The sequence below is a fragment of the Spermophilus citellus genome (genome assembly GCF_964194105.1).
Source record: "Spermophilus citellus genome assembly, chromosome: 4".
Taxonomy (NCBI): domain Eukaryota; kingdom Metazoa; phylum Chordata; class Mammalia; order Rodentia; family Sciuridae; genus Spermophilus; species Spermophilus citellus.
The window spans coordinates 225428490-225445141 of record NC_138185.1 but is presented as its reverse complement, the minus strand read 5'-3'; the positions used below and the strand labels follow the sequence as shown (position 1 = coordinate 225445141).

The following is a 16652-nucleotide window of genomic DNA, read 5'->3' as shown; positions in this document are numbered from 1 at the left end:
CTGAGCCTCTGACCTGCTTCCAGTGCTGTTCTGACTTGGTTCTATGACTGGGCCATCCCCTTTTCACAGGCTACCACCACCTTTTGGAAGGTCCTTTTGTGGTTCCTAGCCTCGTCTACCACCTACGCCCTCCTTGACACATAAGATAACTTTGTCTCTGTTGTCTTGGAGTTCTTCCCTGTTCTGCCAGTGGTAGGTGCCACCTTGGGCATGTGACAGTGGTTCGCTTCTGTCCACTCGCTCCTGAGCTTCTGGCCTCTGAGAACTCCGTGCAGTGGCACTCTAGCCTCCCACTGGCCTCTCAGGCTCGTCGTGTCTGATTCGTTTGGGTGTGTTCTTCCCTGTCCTCACGTAGCTCCTCTTCTCGGCTGTGCCAGTTACACCCGTTTATTGTTTATTGCTAGTAAATCCATGTGGATTGACTGAGACGCCACTTTTGTGCAGTCACTGGTCCCTCCACAACTCTGCCTCAGTTATGTACATCCTTCAGCATCTCCTCCTCCTCTCCACAGTGTCGTCTTTCATCCTTGTTCCTTCACCTTGTGCTTCTTTTAGTTTGGCCACCTTAGCCCTGTGTGGCTCTTTTCCCCATCACTGGAGGAACTTTGGCAAACACTACCACTTCTCCCTTGGGGGAAAAGCAGCTAGTGCTGTGTGAAGGAGTGGGAGGTGCTCGGCTGGACCCAGTGTCCCTGGCAGCAAGCAGGTCTTAAAAAGCAGTGGGGCCAGGGTTGTGGCTCTATGATAGAGTGCTTGTCTCACACCTGTGAAGCATTAGGTTCCCTCTTCAGCACCACATAAAAATAAACAAACAAAATAAAGGTATTGTGTTTATCTATGACTAAAAGATATATATATATTTTTTTTAAAAAAGCAGTGTGGCGCTTCCACTCAAATTTGGCTATACAGACCCAGCTTAAAACTGGCTTGCTCGGAGAAGACAAGAGGTGTGCTAAGTGGTTGTGACTATCTGAGAGTTCAGGTAACAGACTGAGCTTGAGCCTGTGTTGACATGGAATAGTCGTCCTAAGCAATTGGTCTTTTAATCCTCATCATTAAACATATTTTAAATCTTACATTTTACAATGTTGACATTAAAAAGGTTTTTAAAAACAGATGAAATAAGATCAGGCAGAAGAGTTGCTAAGCTGTGTTAGTTCATAGTCAGACTAGGCTGGGTTTTTGTTTCATCATCTTTGGTCATTAAAAAATACTAAGAGTTTCTCTGTTGTTTATTTGGTGTTTTGTTTGTTTTATTTCAGTACTGAGGATTGAACCCAGAGGGTACCACTGAGCCACATCCCCAGCCCTTTTTATTTTTTATTTTGCTAAGTTGCTGAGGTTGGCCTTGAACTTGTGATCCTCCTGCCTAAGCCTCCTGAGCCGCTGGGATTACAGGCGTGTGCCTCTGTCTGTCTGTATGAGATGATACTGAATGATATGTATATTTCCTGCTGATAGGTCACTGTGCAGGTGATCCCAGCTTAAGCCCAGCTTCTCTCTTTGTGTTGATGGGCAGATGCCAAGCCACGGAGAGCAGCCCCTTGTGGAAATGACATCACAGTGCTGTAGTTTCCTGCACTGGCTGTGACTCTCATAGCAATGGTCTCATCTAGCCGAAGACCCCCTGCTCTGTCCCCATATCCTTGTGGAGGGTGTGCTGGAAGACCGGAGGCCAGGCATGCCAGTGCTCAGTGTCTTTCAGCTGTTTCTGTGCCAGGCCTTGGGTTAAGGTTAACATTGACAAAGGGGGCTGCTTGTCTCCACATCTGACTGTTGACCTTTGTCATGTGTTAATTTGTAACTTTGGGGCATGTGTACCTCGTCATTGTTTTTTTTTTTTTTTAAAGAGAGGAGGGGGAGAGAGAGAGAGAGAATTTTTTATTATTTATTTTTTAGTTTTTGGCGGACACAACATCTTTCTTTGTATGTGGTGCTGAGGATCGAACCCGGGCCGGCCGCACGCATGCCAGGCGAGCGCGCTACTGCTTGAGCCACATCCCCAGCCCTCGTCATTGGTTTTGAAAGGAAAATGTCTTAAGGGTTTTGAAAAGAAAAGTTTATAGAAAACTCAAGTGAGAGAGTGATACTTGCATTTCTGTTAAGTTTTGACAGTTTCAAACAGAAGTGTGTTTAAATCTTATTATGTCATGTGCTCAATAAAGAGGAGACTTTATTATAATTTTGCCAAAGATCTCATAACCTTTTTTTCTTAGTTGTATATGGATATAATAACTTTATTATTTATTTTTATGTGGTGCTGAGAATCGAACCTTGTGCCTCACATGTGCTAGGCAAGCACTCTTCCACCGAGCCACAACCGCAGTCTAAGACCTTAAAACTTTTAAGTAGATGCCATGTACCTGTCAGGGCTGGCGTGTGCATGCATGCGTGCCTCTCCCCCACCCTCCTCCCCCTCCCTCCTTAAAACCATATAAGGGTAATAGGTACTCCTGGCCATCTCCATAACAGCACTCTGTCATGATCATATTTCATCACACTCTGAATAAATCATATTTTCAGATAAGCAAACAGGCATGCCCCTGTCCTGCCAGTCACTCACCTGCTCAGCAGTGGGAGTGAGACAGGGTTGCTATGTGGTAGTACCATCCCAGTCCCTGTGGAGGGGGTAAGGCCGTGTTTTGGAGAGTCCAGTTTAGGAAGGTCCTGCTGACTCCCCCTTGAGGATGGCAGGACCCTCATGTGGGCCACAGGCAAGGCCCTGGGGAGGCAGGGCAGGTTTCCAGCAGCCCTTGCTGAGCTGGGGGCTCAGTGGGGGACAAGAGCAGAGGCTGCTCAGGGTAACAGGCCAGGGGCCAGGCATTGTCTCCAGAGGGACCCCCTGCTGGGAACTTGCCCTGTGGGGTGTTTTCCCAGGTGGACATAGACTGACTGTCCTAATCCCTGCAGACCGCCTGTTTCCGGGAGGAGCGTGATGTGCTAGTGAAGGGCGACTGCCAGTGGATCACCGCGCTGCACTACGCCTTCCAGGACGAGAACTACCTGGTGCGTCTGTCCCCGGCCACCTCGGCCTCTGCTCTACCTTCACTGTGCCCTTGCCACACCCAAAACTAAGACAGATATTTGGAACTCTCTTTTCTCAAATGTGAATTGTTTTGACTTGATAAAACTGAGGACAATGTTCTAGTGTAATGATAGGTGCAAATGTTAATAACGGGCTGGGGGAATTTGGTGTATTGTTTTCCTGCAGTCCCTAGATTACTGGACTCCTTTGTTCTCTGGGTGTATCACATTCAAATAAACTGAAGATTTGAAACATTTTCTAATTTGAATTATGTATAAGAAACTGCTGTGGGGATTTAGAACGGCCAGGGCTGGCCTCACAGTTGTTTTCTCCTCCTCCATCCCTTGGGCAGTCTGTCAGAGAATGCCTTCTGCTGGCCGTGTGGACCTCCCCTATAGTCTGGTACAACCGCTGTTGTCACCACAGCCTCCATGCAGGAGCCAGAGGCCCTTTCCTTTCCTCCGTGGCTAACTTATCTCTTCACCCTGAAGCTCATTGGTCACGAGGTGGTTGGCTCATGAGAAGCCCAGTAAGATAGGATTTCTTTTATTTATCTCTCTGAGGCATCAAAAGAATCCCTTAGTTCTGAACACCTAGGATTAGGTTAAATGTGTTACGCTCTTTATTTGGAATTAAAGCTACACAGAATGGCAGCTAATGTCTGCTGGCCAAGTGTGGTACATCAGGCTGTGCTTATCTCAGCCAGTCTTCCTAGGACCTGGGAATTAGTCCTTTGTGATTTTTACTATTTTATAAATAGGTGTCACATGCCTACAGACCTCAGACAGATAACAGAAACCTTCCCAGTGTCCCTTCCTAGGCCTGCCTGTAGGGGCAGGTGGCAGATGCTTCTGGGCTATATCCATAAAAGCCATGTCATTTTCTGGGTCAGTGTGCCCATCCTGAGGACTCAAGGTTCTTAGTACCTTTGAAAGTATTATTTCCCTGACTCAGTAAACCTGGTATTAGTTTTCCTTTCTTGTTGGTCAGTTAAAGTTAACCGTCCCTGTCTTCAAAGGAAATTGGCATAGAGGTTGGTGGTTCCTAAAGGGCTGGGACCTCTACTCTTATCCAGCTGTGGCAGTCTTGCCTATCCTGGGCCCTGTGACCCTGTGAGGCACCCCCACTGGGGCCTCCACAGCTTTGGCCCCTGCAGCCTGAGCCTCCTGAGTGCTGCATAGGAGATGGTGTCCTCAGGTGGAAGCTCTTCCTGGTGCATATCCAGGTCTCCAGCACCAGTGCTGGCTGCTGGAGAGAGAGAGACAGGCTCGGCCCCACCGGCAGGAGATGTCTCCTCACATTGCTCTGGTTGCTGCTGTGGCAGCAGCTCCTCTTATGTGTCTGTGGTGTGACCCGCTCTTTGATAACCCCATCTTTCCAATAGAGCTGCTGTTGTAGATAGCCTTTCCCTGGTCCAGTGTCCTCCTGAGACTCAAGGCCTGGAGAACTGAACCCCACGGGTCTTGCCAGCTGCTGAGCTATGCTCCTACTCTGGCTCACTAGCTCTTGGGAGGGTTTTCTCTAGCAGCAGGCCTCCCATCACTTTTTCAGTCATCAGTGTGTTCTCTGTAGGAGTCTGTGCTCTGCCACGTGTGTAACCTACATTACAGCATCATTACAGTACATCTGGGACCTTCCAAGAGGGACAATCCAGCTAGCAAAGGAGCAGCTAAGAAGCCAGTGCTCAGACTTGAAGAGTCCACGGGCTTCTGAAGGGGATATTTGGTCTTTAGTTGTCAGATTCCCTGGGGACTCAGCATTGTGTTCTTTGCTCTCTGATCTGTAGTACCTGGTCATGGATTACTACGTGGGTGGTGATTTGCTGACACTACTTAGTAAATTTGAAGACAAGCTTCCAGAAGACATGGCAAGGTTCTATATTGGTGAGATGGTGCTAGCCATTGACTCCATCCACCAGCTTCATTATGTGCACAGGTAAGTACCTTCTCATGTACTTCATGGGCACCACATTTAAGGTGTTAAAACATCCCTTTAACATGTTTAAGGTCCCTGAGTCACAGATTGCAGGTTCCAGTCCATCCAGGGAGTCATGCAAGTAGCGAGTCCTTGTGGTGAGCAGCCAGGCACAGAATGGTTTGCCCACAGCACGTCTTACACCAGGCCTGGAATGTGTCTCCTGTTGTGATGGTCTCACTCAAGCCTGCTGAGCCACCTTGCCCTCTGGTAGTCTTACATGCCTGCCCTTACTGACACTCGTGCATGTTCCATCCCATGGCATCTCCACCCTCTCCTCATAAGGGAAGATTGGCCAAAGGAGGTTGGTTGTCCATCACAGTGGTGGAGAGGAGTGGAGGGATCGGTGGTTGTGCTTCAGAGGCTCCCTACAGGATGGGACTGGGCAGCAGCCTCTCTGCTCTCCCTGTCCCTTCATTGCAGGCAGGCCACTCCCTGAAGACCACCTTTGCACCCCACTCATTCAGAGACACACGTATACAGTCCTGTAGTTTGTTTTGTTTAATAGAAACTGGTTTAATTTATATCTTTATCAAAGTAATTTCATAATAACAGTTTTTAAAAGTTGAAAAGTTCTACAGGACTTTGACCCCCAAATTAGTCCCAGCACCACCCTTCCTGTAAGATCGCCAGCTGTGCTTCCCAGACATTGATCTTATTGTTTCTAGTGATTGAAACCCTCCTGAAGACACTAGTGTGTTGCTAATCTCTCTACATGTAATCAGCATCTGGTTGGCACCCATGTTTGTGATCTGCCTTCGGCTGTTTTTGAGGGCAGCCTTAGGTTCTGGCCCATCTTGAACTTCTGTGCCTTCTTGAACATTTCCCAGAGTGGCCCTGGCTGCTTTAGCAGGGAGTGGTTTGAAGATGCAGGTCAGTATGCCGAGTGTACTCATTTCATCAGGGACGCCTGCTTCTGGGCTCCTCAGAGAACACAGGACTGAAGTGCAGGTGTGCAAGCAGCGCCCTAGGGCCACGCGTCAACCCGTGTAGTGTGGGATTCTTGAGTTAACTCACTGGTTTTTACCCATTCCACATGGCAGCCTTCCTCCTCCCAACCTTCTGGTTCCTGGAAGGCATAGCACCGTGAGTCATTGGCTCAGTCCTATAACTGTCTGGAACAGCTCAGTATTGCCCTGCCTACACTGTTACCTAAAACAGAACTCCCAAAAAGAGTCCAGGGTGTGTCGCAGTTCTCCCCCCTCAATAATGCCCCACCTCTCACCTGCACAAAGGTCAAGTGTTCTTGAAAACCTTTGAATTTTTGCCACCTGGTGGATGAGAGATGCTGGACAATTGTGGTTCCTTCCTCCTGCCACCTCCTTTCTGTGGTGCTGGGTATTGAACTCAGGGCTGTTCTACTACTGAGCCACATCCCCTGCCCTTTTTATTTATTTTGAGACGGGGTCTTACTAAGTTGTTGAGGCTGGCCCAAACTTGTGATCCTCCTGCCACAGCCCCCTGAGTTGCTGGGATTACAGGGAAACATGGCCTCATTTGTAGTTTTTTTTTTTTTTTTAACCTTTCTTATGGAGTTGAACATCATTTTCCTATCTTTGTTGTGATTGCCTCTATGAGTTATTTCATGTGATTTTACTTTTTATAGAGTATCTGCTTATTTCCTTCAATTGTTAAAGAATTGTCTTTTATCTCCAATATATGTTGCAAATATTTTTTCCCAGTCTGCCATTTGTTTTTGGCTTTGCTAGTTGTTGTTTTTTTGCCATGCAGATTAAAAATGATGTTTTATATAATCAATTTTGTTGGTCTTTTCTTTGATTACATCTGGATTTTAAGTCATAATTGGAAGTCTTTTTTTTTAATCCCCAGAAAGAAAATACATGTTTTCTTCTGATAGTTTTATTTTCTTCATTAATGTAGTTTCATTTTTTTATTTATGGACCTTTAATACATTTAGAATTTATTCTTAAATCTGACACAAGGAATGGGTCACAAATATGTGATCTTTTTTGTTAGTTATAGGTGGATATAATATCTTTATTTTATGTGGTGCTGAAGATCAAACTCAGTGCCTCACGCATGGTAGGTGAACACTCTACTTCTGAGCCACAACCCCAGCCCCAAATGTGTGATCTTTAAGTCTGTGTTTCCCAGTGACTTGAGATGCCACCATGGTCACAGACTCCATTCCATTGTGTCTGTGGTGTGTTCCTGGGCACCTCTGGCCGTTTCCTTTCCTGTTCTCATATGGTACCTGCCCAAGACTGGGAGGAGGCTGTGGCTGGATTGCCCCCCAGCCCCTCCTCACTGGCGCCTCTTGTGGGTTACTTCTTCTGTGTGAACCTCAGTTTCAGCTTCTCTTGCTCCCTGAAATAGGACACTGATTCTAAGTCCGTGGATTCAGGGCTTTTCTCTTGCTCTGGGATGTGGGCTCAGCTCAGCTGGACGTGTGCTGTGCGCCTCAGGCTCTGCCTGCCCCCTCCGTCTCCAGCTGTTTCCACTCTGCAATTCCCTCCTTTCTTTCTATGTTCCTATACTTCTGATCTTTTCCTCCCTTTCCTCGGTGTTTTTCATTAGATTTTGATTAGAATTCTCCTTTGGATTCTCATTTCTGGTAAGATTTTCTTTTTCTTCTCTTCTTCCTCAAGTTAAATCTACTCATTTCTTCCATTTTTGTCCACTTCTTTTTCTTAGGTTTTTAAAAATTATTCACTGTGGGATTTTTTTTTTTTTTTCCGTATTCCTGAATACTTGCTGTGAGGGTTATTTCAGTTTGGAGTGCTGTGTTGAAGTATTCTTTTGCTTTGTGCTTTTATTATTTAGTCAGGATTGTCACCATCTGCTCACCTGTGCTTTTGAAAGTCCTCCCTGTTGTGCCCTCACTCTCTTCCTTCATCAAACTGCTCTTCTCCTTGGAGGCTGCCCCGACTCCCTCCATGCTGCCCTGCCCCTTGGCCTCAGTTTCTGCTTCTTTGTAGCACTTCCCACAGGCCGAGCTGGATGGCATTGTCAAGATGACAAAGCATGCTTGTGTCCTTGGACGTTTATTTTCTGACCCTACAGCTTTGGGTAGGCCTCATAAAAACAGGGCATCCTTGTCTCAATTCCAAGGGAAACTCTACCTGGAGGGTGATAGATGGACAGGAATGACAGTGTGCTTTTGGAGTCATTTGGGGATTCAGTGAGTGGCAGCGGTGGCAACACCTGCTGCTGTTCCTGATGGGTCTCAAGCAGAGGTGCTCTGACTCAGAGGCTCTTTGAGTTGGTGGTTACAACTATTCCCAGATGATGGTAGCATTTCCTCAGCTGACCTACCAACCCACTGCTAGTTCAGAGCTTTGATCTACCTAATGTATTTCACAGAGATGGTTAATTTCATGTTTATTTTAATAACAGAGACATTAAACCTGACAATGTCCTTTTGGATGTGAATGGTCATATCCGCCTGGCTGACTTTGGATCCTGTTTGAAGATGAACGATGATGGAACTGTAGGTATTTTTGTTGGAGATTTTCAATTTGGGTGGATTTGGCTTGTAGTTAGGAGGGATTTAAGTGTTCAATTTTGTTTGTTTTCTTTTGTTTTTGTTTTTGTGCTAGGCATTGAACCCAGGGTTTCATGCAGTCTAAGCATGCATCTTACCACTGAACTACATCCCTAGCTCCCTTTCATTTTATTTTTGTGGTGCTAGGAATGGAACCAGGGATTTGCACCTGCTAGGCAAATGCCCTATCACTGAGCTACATCCAGCCCCCAAGTTTATTAATGTAAATTAAGAAAATCATTTAGAACATAATTGAACATTTTCTATTTGGGCAATTAAAAAAAAAAACTTTATTGTTTTATGTTGAGGAAAGTCATGTGTGTGCTGTCAGAGACGTTGTCAATCCCTTAGACTTCTGGGCTACTGCCAGCCTTCCAACCCTGCAGCAAGCAAGACAGCTCCTGGTCCTGCCTTGAAGAGCCTGGCCTGGTGGGCAGACCCCGCCGTGTTACTGCCTTCCCCCTTTGTTTGGGCAGGTCTTCCTGCCCATCAAGGGCTTTCTCTCATGGGTGCTGCAGACCTAGAAACAGGGCTGTTGCTGTGCAGAATGCCAAGAGGGCCAGTACCACTCCTGCCCCAGAGAAGGCTGTTTCCTGGCTTGGCCTCATCTCAGGTCAGGCCAGAATCACAGCTGGTGACTACTTTACTCCAGTCCCGCTCTCACCACAGCAGGGCTCAAAAGCGCTCTCTCCCATGGCCATGGTTGCAGCTTTATGTGTATGTTTGGAAGTCTTTTCTCCTTGAAAACCTACACTTATAAGTGTCATATGAAATATTTTCAAAAGCCAGCAGTCTGGTCCTTTTCTGTGAGTTGGTTTTCATGCAGCAACAAGACCTCACCAGCACGTCATGCTTTACGTGCAGTGCACTCTTTCTTTTGGTACTGGGGATTAAACCCAGGGACATTTAACCACTGAGCCACATCTCCAGCTCTTTTTTGTGTTTTATTTAGAGACAGGGTCTTGGTGAGTCATTTAGGGCCTCACTAAGTTGCTGGAGCTGGCTTTGAACTTGCAATCCTCCTGCCTCAGCCTCCCAGGCCACTGGGATTACAGGCATGCTCCCCTGTGCCTGGCCTCGAATTATCTCTCTTTCCAAAAAGCCAGTCTCTCTTGTTTTTAAGTATTGACCACAAATCAATCAGGTGGTAGGTAAGAATTGTCCTCGAACTCAGTCTTAGTGACTGTAGCATTGGCCTTGGTTGCCCTTCTTGTCTACCCATCTCCTTATCACAGTGGGTGTTTGACCTTGGGTTACCACCAACATACTCAGCAGTCCACTACTCACATTTGGGACTCCTATGGCCTGGGAAAGGCATTATGCAGAAAAGTGACTAGTGACATGACATGCAGAATCCCTGCTGTTCCTGCAGACTAGCAGTGCTCTTCACTGCCAACCCTGGCCCTGCTTGTGCCCGAGCTGCTCTTTCCAGGGAGCCCCAGTTCCTGTCTGAGCCTCAGTTATAGAGACCTGCAAGCTCTAGTGGTCTTTTCTCCCTGTACCCAGCCACCTCTTGCTTTCCTGTGATTGTTGGTCTTTGCTGATCATAGCATTTGGGAGACATGGCACTATATTCAATCACAACCTTCTAATGTTGACAGCAGGGAATTGTTCTCTTCCTTTTGGGGGAGTGTTTACCTCCCAGTTCCCTGAGCAGGGAATGCCTGAGCACCCAGCTAATGCCTGGACCAATTTATTTGTCTTCCATCTAGGAGATCACAGGTGGTCTGCAGATGGGCATTCTTGGCACCCTGAGGGCTTGTTAGGAATACAGCATCCAGGCGAATCCTCGCCTGACTCCCTGTTATAACAAGAGCCCCCTTAACAAGTCTATTGACAGAAAGTCAGAGTCCGGCCCTGGGACAAGGATGGAGAGTGTGGGGACTCTGCCTGTGGGGACTTGGAGAGGTTCTCACTTGGGGCTGGGGAGGGTGTTCAGCCTTGGGAAACCATGCATGCAGGGCCTCACCACTCTGGAAACTGCTCACTGTTCAGTACTGCAAGAGAGTATTTATTGAATTTTGAATCATTAGCCTTGTATATCCTGATCACTCACTGCTTTTCTTCCGTGGTTATTTTGTTTCCTGTTGGTGCTAGATGTTAGAGAGTGGTTAGAAACAGGCCATCGGAGCACTATAGGTTTTCCTTTACTCTTCCCCACAGGTTCAGTCCTCTGTGGCGGTGGGCACACCTGACTACATTTCACCCGAGATCCTGCAGGCCATGGAGGATGGCATGGGCAAATACGGGCCTGAATGTGACTGGTGGTCCCTGGGCGTCTGCATGTACGAGATGCTTTATGGAGAAACACCATTTTATGCAGAGTCACTTGTAGAGACCTATGGGAAAATCATGAACCATGAGGTAAGACTCCATTCCCGTGCCCTGTATTTTCTTAGTATATGGTATATGCCTAGAGGGAGGTAGGACCACACCCTTGGGGCAGGAGGGGACTGAGAGGGTTGCTAGATGCATCTGGTGGGCAGAGGGAAGGGAAGCCTCAAAAGCATTGCCTAGGTATGTGGGTGGCTTCTGTGGAAACCTGCAGTGTCTGCATGGCGGTATCAGAAGTGAGGAGCCTGGCGCTGCTGGGGAGGCTGTGGGAACACATGGACCCAGCCTTACAAATGGCCACTCATCTCCCTGGGGAAGGCAGGTCCATGGTCCTTTCTTATCCCATTTTTTCCCTTTTCTTATTTTCCCTCTCCCAGAGACTAATTTTTCTGTTCAGTGTTGCCTTCCTTGGTCTTTCTTGCTTTCTCTTGTGTTATTTCCTTTTCTGCCATTTTCTCTTGTTTTTTCTCTTAGCCATATGTCTTTGCAGTGTCGTGTTTGTCCTTTCCGCCAACATGCTGGTAGCATTCTGCATTCCTGCCTGCTGTCCACACACACACTTGCATACGTGTTCTACACACAAGTCCCAGAACCTCCAGTTGTATGCTGACCTGTCCTGTAGTTGAGGTCTCCCACTAACTGCCCATGTGGGGAGCAAATTAACAGGACAGCAGTAAATGATTTTATATTTAACTCTAAATTAAAGCGAAAGCTGTACTTATAAAAAATTTTTTCCCAGAGTAGAATCATGTCTTTCATTTAAGAGTTAGCAATCACACCTTTCCTGCAGACTTCACGTGTGTATAGAAGGTGAAAGCTCTCCACCAGCTCCTACCTGACAGCTGCTGTTACCAGTGGTGACGCCTGCAGGGCCAGGCCAGGCACTCCCTGTGCACTCGTTGGCTTGATCCTCACTGCCACCCGTGAAGTCAGTGATGGTGGTCCTTCTGTGTAGACAGCAGAAGGGAGACACAGACAGCCTGTGGGGGCTCTGCATCCAGGCCTGCTCTGTCTCATGGGGCATGTGGCCTGGTGAGTGTGTCTGAACAGACAAGCAGGTGTCCTCTTCACGTGTCTGGTTCTCCGTTGGCCTTCTTGTGGGGTGTGTGTGCTGTATTTTTTTAACGAGTCCTTTGGGTGGGCATTTTGCCATTTTCTTGGTCTAGCTCAAATGTAGTCAGGGTTGTGTTGTTTCCTCTTTGTGACTGTTCATAGAATAACTTTTTGGACGTGGACTTACATTAGACGCCAGCAGATACCCTCTAAGAAAGCGGTGCATGTTAACATTCCACACAGCATTCTTTGCTGCTTTGATAGGCAAAAATTTATCACTGTTGTAATTTATTTGCAGTGTAGAATCAAACCAAGTATAAATAAAACCAGAGGGACTAAAGTTTTCTCTTTCCATTTGCCTTTCTAGAATTAAAATTCTCTAACTTTGGTTTATGGTTAGTTACCATGAAATCACAAGGACGTGGCTTCGGAGCTGCTTCGTCTTCATACTGTCTATACAGCTTGGATGTTTCTGACGGTGTCCATTTGTCAGCTGTTTTTTTGTCTCCACCCAGGAGCGATTTCAATTCCCTTCCCATGTCACGGATGTCTCTGAAGAAGCGAAAGACCTCATTCAGAGATTGATCTGCAGCAGAGAGCGTCGGCTAGGGCAGAATGGAATAGAGGACTTTAAGAAACATGCGTTTTTTGAAGGTCTAAACTGGGAAAATATACGAAACCTAGAAGCACCTTACATTCCTGATGTGAGCAGCCCTTCTGACACATCCAACTTCGACGTGGATGACGATGTGCTGAGAAACGCTGTAAGTGTCAAGGTGATTACACTTCAGCATTAGGCCAAGGTGCTGTTTTTTGTTATTCCTTGAGAATTCCTCATACTAAAATAGTATCATTTGCTGCATGTCTCATCCTTCTTGACCTCTTGCAATTGGTGACCTTGACTTGAGGGAACTGCTGTAACAAGATAGTACATTGAAGAACCACATGGATTGTTTTTTAAATATTTGGCAATGTCCAAAGAAAGGGTGCCTTTTACTCCAGCCTTTGGCTTGGCTCTCAGTTTCCCTGTTAAAAGATGATGAATCACTCAGTTTGAGTAGGATCCAGCTCTTTTGTTTGGAACTCTTCAGAAACCCTTTGCTTTTATTTTCATCCCACTTTGTACCTTTTCAAAGTAGTCACATGCACTGCTGTGCTCATGCCTCAGTGCAGCCCAGTTTCCACTTTGTAGGTCTGAAAACTTAAGACTCACCAGGAGCACAACCCACGGCCCACCAGCGGTGAGCCAGCCTGGCTTCTGGTCAAGAGCACACTAAGTCTTTCAGGGTTTGCATTTACATTCGTTGTACCGAGGATTCAGAGTGATGGCAACGGAAATAGGTTCTGAGTCTTTGCACTGACAGCTAAGTTGTGGTTTCCACTGTGGTCTGGCTGTGGGGCTCACTCGTACTCTGGTCTGGTCTGGCAGAGCCACTTTGACACACAGTCCAATACTTCCACCCTGGGAGATTTTCTCATGTCTTATAATATTATTTTTGTCTCATAGACCTTTTTATATGTGACTTATTTGATGGTAGAGGAAACCAAGTGAAGGAAAAACTTTTGTTATTCCTTAAGAATTCCTCATACTAAAATAGTATTATTTGCTACTTATGTCTCATCTTTCTTGACCTTTACGATTAGTGACCTTGACTCTAGGGAACTGCTGGGCAGGAGCAGCCAGGGAAGATTGTTGAAGCACCCCTTGCGGCCTCAGGAGGAATTCTGTGCTTGTGCTCAGCACTGGCTCAGATGGTGCCACATTCAAAGAGGGGCTGAACTTCAGACCCCATGGAGGCTGCAAAGAGTGACACCATTGATCAGAGACTTGTTCCTAGACTGCAGAAACCTCTTTGCACACTGAATTCCCCAGATACTTTAATTCAAGAAAGAGCCTCTATCTGAAAAATAGAGTTGTAGTAAACTGATTGAAAATAGTCTGCCTTTGAATTATAGAACTCCTTTCTGTTTGAGACCAAAATCTTGAGAGTCCCAGCCATTCCTCATGTCCCCAGAGGGCTGACATGTCCACTGCTGTTCTCTGCACACAGTCATGCTCAGTAGTGGATTCTGTGACTTTAGAAACTTTGGCAGTTACTGGCTGATCCAAGCTAGCGTCATGTGGGTGCGTTTATCCTCTTAACTGTGCTGTGCATTCAGTGGATAGAGCCAGAAGTGAGAAGTGCGAGTGGCCTGCAGGTGACACCATGGGTGGGCATTCTGTAAGCTACTTGTGGCCTGGCGCCTCTAGCTCACAGTAGCATCACATCTTTTCCTCTGGGTGTTTGGATATAGATTTCATTCCTATTGTTTGTGTTCTTATGCAGGAAATATTACCTCCCGGCTCTCACACCGGCTTCTCTGGATTGCATTTGCCCTTCATTGGCTTCACATTCACAACAGAAAGGTGTGTCTGGGTTTGCCTTTCCCCTGCAGCACCTTCCCTGGAGACGCACATGATCTGGGGGTGCTTCTGTGCTGGGCATGCTTGTGCTGAGAGGGCTGGGGGGCCGTGATCAAGGGAGACATAGGTCTCTTTGTCCTTTAGAGATGCATGCTTGGTCACTGCAGGTGTATGTCAAAGTTGGCTGACTTTCTCTGAAGGGCAAGACAGTAAACAGTCAAGTGCCACATAAAGACTTTTTGGTCAGTGCCAGATCCCCATAAGCTGTGCTGTTGCTGTAAGATTACAATGAGTGGAACACTTCTTTCACTTGTGATGTTACAGCCTGCTAAGGTCACCTATTTTGTGGTGACACCATCTACGCTGCTAGTCATGTAAAGTACAGCACATCACTGCTCAGAGTCCCGCAGTTGTTGAGACATGCTATTTCCTGTACCACGCTGGGACCTATTGTGGCGTGCTTTCCTGCTCATGAAAAAGAAACTCACTGTAAAACAGTCTGTTGCTGCCCTGTAGCAGCCTTGCCCAGCTGTGTCCATTGCACCTCTCACCTCTCAGCCGCCTCTCTTCTTGAGCCATGTTTTTTTTTTTTTTTTAATGGTACTGGGGATAGAACTCAAGGTCACTCAACCACTGAGCCACATCCCCATCCCTATTTTGTATTTTATTTAGAGGCAGGGTCTCACTGAGATGCTTAGCGCCTTGATTTTGCTGAAGCTGGCTTTGAACTCACAATCCTCCTGGCTCAACCTCCCGAGCCACTGTGATTTCAGGTGTGCGCCACCGCGCCTGGCTGCCATGTACTCTTGTGCTTGAGTGAGCTCGCTCTGGTGTTTGCGTAGTGATGGAGTAGCCTAATAATGCAGTTCTCAGAATGTGTCCCATCATTAGTCAACACAGGACTATAATTTAAGTTTTGAGGTCTCTGTTGTGTGTATTCTTTTACAACCTTTAAAAAATGTGAATGCCATTTTGGCTCATGGATGGCACAAGAACAAACTGTGGGTGAGATTGGGTCCACAGGTGGTAGTCGGGTGACTCCTGCCCAATCAGCCCTCGGTGCTGGCAGAGTGTGTTTGGATGTCAAAATCAGTGGCTACAGTTGAATTTACACTTCTGCCCAACTGAGAGTCATCTTCTTTTAGAACACTCTGCTTGCTTTTATAAGGATTGAAGCCCAGCTCCATAGTTTCCTTCCATCAGTGGGGCTAAAATACATTCCATGCCTCAAGGTAAAATCTACAGTGCCAGATGCACCCACCCATGTGCAGTGCTACAGGTGCCAAGGCTGGTGTCTTTGTCCGTTGGCACCCACAAAATTGTGTTGCCTGAGGTTTTCCACCAGATTTTAAAGGAAGTAGGCAGGGGGTCGCAGGCCCTAAGCAACTCAGTGAGACCCTGTCTCTAATAAAATACAAAAAAGGGGCTGGGGTTGTGGCTAAGTGCCCCTGCATTCAATTCCTGGTTCTAAAAGATGGAAAGGAAAGAAAAGAAACCGGGGCCATGAAGAAAGGAAGGTGAGATGAGAAGGAAGCTCCCAGACCTGGATTTCTGGCATCTTCTGGGAGCTGGCAGCTGAGATGATGAGGGTCCTCAGGAAAGAGACCACTGCCCAAGCTCATGGACAATCTTGAGGTGTGAAGGGCCAGAGCTAGAACCAGAGTGACAGCTGCTACCGCTGTGCAAGGGAATGCATTTAGTGGCCCAAGCCAAAGACTCTTGACCTGTCCAGTGCGTCCCAGGTCACTAAGTTCTTGTCACACTTGCAGGTCCCAGGTCCATATGCCAATACCCAATTTGGTGGGATGGACCCAGGACTTTCCTCCCTGGATAGACACCCGCAGGCCTGGCATGTCCAGCTCTATCAGAGCCCTCTGCAGAAACACTCATCAGTTTTACATTCTGTAATAGATGTGTGTTCCCTTGTGCCTTTATCAGACTCAGCATAGGAATTCAAACAAGTTTTTTGTGTGATATGGTGTCTCCTAATGAGCTAATTAGAACTGAATAACGTGTACACCAGTCCAAGAATTGGGCTGGGCGAGAGAACCATCTACAGCCTCCATCTGGGCAGGGGATGGTGCTTGCATGAATATCCAGTGTGTCCACCAGTTGGCTGGTCCTCAGTGAGTGGCTCAGCCATGCCAGCCAGAGCTCTGCAAGGGCCATTTAGTTTGCCAGGTCAAGAATGTGAACTCTGAAGGGTTGGATAGCTATCCCAGACGGCTCAGTTGTGGCAACCTGTCAGAAACCAGGGAGCCCTGCCACCTCTAGTCCTGCTCCTTAGGTAGAATGCTGTGTTGGTGCTCTGGGTGAGAGTGAGGTGGGTGTGCAGAGGCTTCTCAGGTTCCCTCCCA

The 16652-nt window shown here is 47.1% G+C and overlaps 1 protein-coding gene across 2 annotated transcripts in view; it reads left to right on the top strand.

Annotated features, from left to right (window-relative positions):
- The window catches only part of CDC42BPB (CDC42 binding protein kinase beta), a 92099-nt gene that overhangs the window by 41942 nt on the left and 33505 nt on the right, over positions 1-16652 (top strand). For both annotated transcript variants that reach the window (XR_014021423.1, XM_081289645.1), the window contains exons 4-9: positions 2911-3006; positions 4812-4960; positions 8357-8450; positions 10668-10868; positions 12407-12655; positions 14219-14298. Coding sequence is in view for 1 of the 2 variants with exons in the window: in XM_081289645.1 (XP_081145771.1) it covers positions 2911-3006; positions 4812-4960; positions 8357-8450; positions 10668-10868; positions 12407-12655; positions 14219-14298 (869 nt within the window). In the remaining variant the exon portion in view is untranslated. The remainder of the gene's footprint in view (positions 1-2910; positions 3007-4811; positions 4961-8356; positions 8451-10667; positions 10869-12406; positions 12656-14218; positions 14299-16652) is intronic.